The sequence below is a fragment of the Condylura cristata genome, unplaced genomic scaffold (assembly GCF_000260355.1).
Source record: "Condylura cristata isolate star-nosed mole 26May11 unplaced genomic scaffold, ConCri1.0 scaffold00028, whole genome shotgun sequence".
Taxonomy (NCBI): Eukaryota; Metazoa; Chordata; class Mammalia; order Eulipotyphla; family Talpidae; genus Condylura; species Condylura cristata.
The window spans coordinates 18,234,213-18,237,352 of NW_004567129.1; the positions used below are offsets into that span (position 1 = coordinate 18,234,213).

The following is a 3,140-nucleotide window of genomic DNA, read 5'->3' on the forward strand; positions in this document are numbered from 1 at the left end:
CCCCCCCACCGGGGCCTGGCCTGCCCGGACGCCCGAGCTTACCTTGCCCACGTAGTGAGGCAGCGAATCGTTTCTCTCCTCGTCAATGTACAGCTGGTTCCAGATCCAGTCTCGCTTCTGGCGCTGGTGGGTGGGCTGCATGCCGGGAGGGTCCAGCGGCGCGGGGCTGGCGCCCCCCGTCGCTGCCCCCAGCAGACCCAGGCAGGCGCCCACCGCGGCGAGCAGCACCGTGAGCCTCTGCATCTTCGGGGGGCGCAGACCTGAGGCAGGAGGACAGACACCGCCGGCAGGGGCGTCACTCCCTCTGCTCACAGCTCGCCCTCCGCGCCCCCCGGCCGACGCCCACAGAGCCCGCCCTTTTGGGGGGGTGGGCACAGGGGCCACGAGCCTGGTGCGGGCGCTTCCTGATGGAGGGTGGTGCGGATGCCGACGCTGCCCTCCAGGTCCACCGCCCACAGGGGACAGCGGGCGCCAGGTTATCCTCATTTCGCACCTTGAGGAGTTGAGGCCCCGAGCTCACATGCGGGGTGAGAGCGGAACCCAGGAATCTGCCCTCCGCAGCTGACAGCTCCCCAGGGCTTATTATTTGCCTGACACCGTTGGAGCACCTTCTGCGATATCTCACTTAATCTTCCCAGTAGCCTGCCAGGTGAGATCTTTGTAACCCTCGCCTTACAGACGAACCGTTTGTAGTGCCACCCCTGAAATCACCCCAAGCAGTGGAGCCAGGGTTCGAACCCAGCTGTCTGGCCCAAAAGCTCATGTTCTTTTCTGCGACCTCCCCGCTGCCAGCAGCTGCTGCAGGGTGGGAGTCAACAGATCAGCCCCTGGCCCCCTTTGGCCGTGGGCTCCAGGCTTCCACGCCACCTGCAGGCCCTCAGGTGGAGGGCTCAGGCCCTCACTCGCAGAGGGAGAGGGCGATCGGCTTAGGGGCTTCCCAGGGTGGGTGGGGCTGGGAGGCTTCCTGTTCGTGAGGCTCAGTGGGAAGTGGAAGTGGGGGACCCTGGGTTCAAAAACGATCAAGACGGAGACAGCCGAACATTGAACTGGCCTCAGCCTCCACGTGCTGGGGTGACGGGCCGTGAAGACTGCCCTCGGGTGTGGGGTCCATCAGCCCGGGGTCACCGGGAAATGGAGGCTTGATTTTACCCTGAATTTCAGCGGCCAGTGGAGGCTGCAGCCCTGACTGTCCCCGCGCCCTCCCAGCGACGCTGGCCCCTGGGTCACTGACCTGCCAGCCCAGCGACGCTGGCCCCTGGGTCACTGACCTGCCCTCCTGGGATGGCGCGGCAGGAGCAGGCGAGTGGGCACGGGTGGCAGTGGGGAACCTCCCTGGGGCCAGGGGTCCTCCTGGCGGCCTCCCACCCAGGCAGAGGACAGGCTGCACTGTGCACGCCACAGGAGGCTTCTCAACTCTAGTAACATTTCCTCTGAGACGCTGGCGCCAGCCTGGCCCATAAGGAAGTGGGCTCCCAGCATTGGGGTGAGACGGGCTGGGGGTGCAAGGCAGTGCCTGGCCCCCTGGGGAGGCCTGGGTCTCAGGAACTTGCCCCTTGAGGTAAGATGTGGAAAGGGCCGCTGAACAAAAGCAGGAGGCTGGACGCTGTGCTCTGGCCGGGAAGCGGGGTCTGACTCGGGACCAACTGTGACCCCCTGCCCCAGCCTCGCTGGGCCCAGTCCCGGTGGGTCATTTCCCCCTTTGCCTAGAAAGGAACTGGAAATCTTGGTTTTTACTTCCTTCCTCAAGTGAGGTAGGACGCAAAAATGAAAATGTAAAACCAGCAGAAAAAGCGAAATAAACAAAACAAACAGAAGGGAGAGTTTTCAGGCCTCAGGACAGAGCGGGAGCCCCGTGAGCACCGAGCTGACAGGGACTAAGCACCTGCTGTGCTGGGCGTCACGGTGGGGCGCAGGGGAGAGGACCCACCCGCTGTCGTGGGAGCAGCAGGAGAGCAGCACAAAAGGACAGACGGCAGCAGTGACCGGAGGCGCTCAGCAGATTGCAGTGAGGCTTGCCGCAGAGTGAGCCTCCGGCCAGAGAAGTGCTCTCGGAGCTGACACTGAAGCCAGCAGCAGAGTGTCAGCCCTAGAAATGCCAGGGGGAAGAAGGGGATTCCAAGCAGAAGGCCCAGCAAGTGCAAAGGCCCTGAGGTTGAAAAATGATGGGTGTGTTTGAAGAACCAAAAGAAACCCTCTGGGCCAGGGAGAATTGAGAGTGTCTGTGGGAAGAGTTGGGCAGGCCGGTGTGGGGAGCCGAACGAGGGCCTGTGCCTCGAGCCTGGGACTGTATTACCTTGCAAGGCGCAAAGGGACTTTAACCCTGGGCGGGAGGCAGGCTCTGGGTAGCCCCACAAACCAGGTGTTCTCTGCATGTTCAGAGAAGCTCCCTGGAGTCCATTCCATGGCCTTTCTCTCCTGGGGCGGAGGAGGGGCTGACGTTCCCGGGGCACCCGTTAAGTCTTTCAAACCTCTCCACCTGTGAGGTGCTTGTTGGTAGCCCCATGTTGCAGGTGAAGCTCAGGGAGCTGGAGTGACGCCCAGGTCACACGTCAGCAAGGGCCTCGGTGCCCAGAGCAGCGCTCTGCACCAGGCCGCCCTCTGCCTTCCTCTGTGGGGACGCGCATGGGACAGCGACAGGGAACTGTCTCACGCATAGCTTGCCTGGACGCCATCTTATCTCATTTTCAGGCTGCCGTAGGGAGTAGGGATTCTCCCCCACCTCACAGAGGAAGAAACAGAGGCTCAGAGGCAACCACTTCATAAGTGCGGGGGGTTCTGGAGCCCTCACCCGGATCTGCCTTTTTCTAAGTCTTTCAACACCTAATCTCAGGGACTTGAGAAGCCAATTTTCATGTACCTTTCTCCTTTTGTATTAAAAACATGGCCATCAAAATGGTGGGCGTGTGGCGGGGTTTTGTAGAGGGACAGTCACCCCTCCTCACCCCTGGACTCTCCATCCCCGATGGGGAGGAAGTGGGGTGGCAGCGTTAGCCTGGGCTGGAATTCCCCTTGGCCACTCCTCTGGAAGCATGGACAGGGCCTCCCCTGAGGTCAGCCGCCTTGGGATGCTGTTGGGAAGGGTTTGGGGCAGAGCAGGCTGCGAGGGGAGTTTGCAGGTGACTGGCATGCTCCCAGCAGCC

At 62.2% G+C, this 3,140-nt stretch overlaps 1 protein-coding gene across 1 annotated transcript in view; it reads right to left on the reverse strand.

Moving 5' to 3' along the window:
- The window catches only part of CDH5 (cadherin 5, type 2 (vascular endothelium)), a 30,738-nt gene that overhangs the window by 22,614 nt on the left and 4,984 nt on the right, over positions 1-3,140 (reverse strand). The window contains exon 2 of the mRNA XM_004690502.2: positions 43-260. Within this exon, the coding sequence (XP_004690559.1) occupies positions 43-243 (201 nt within the window). The 5' untranslated portion in view covers positions 244-260. The remainder of the gene's footprint in view (positions 1-42; positions 261-3,140) is intronic.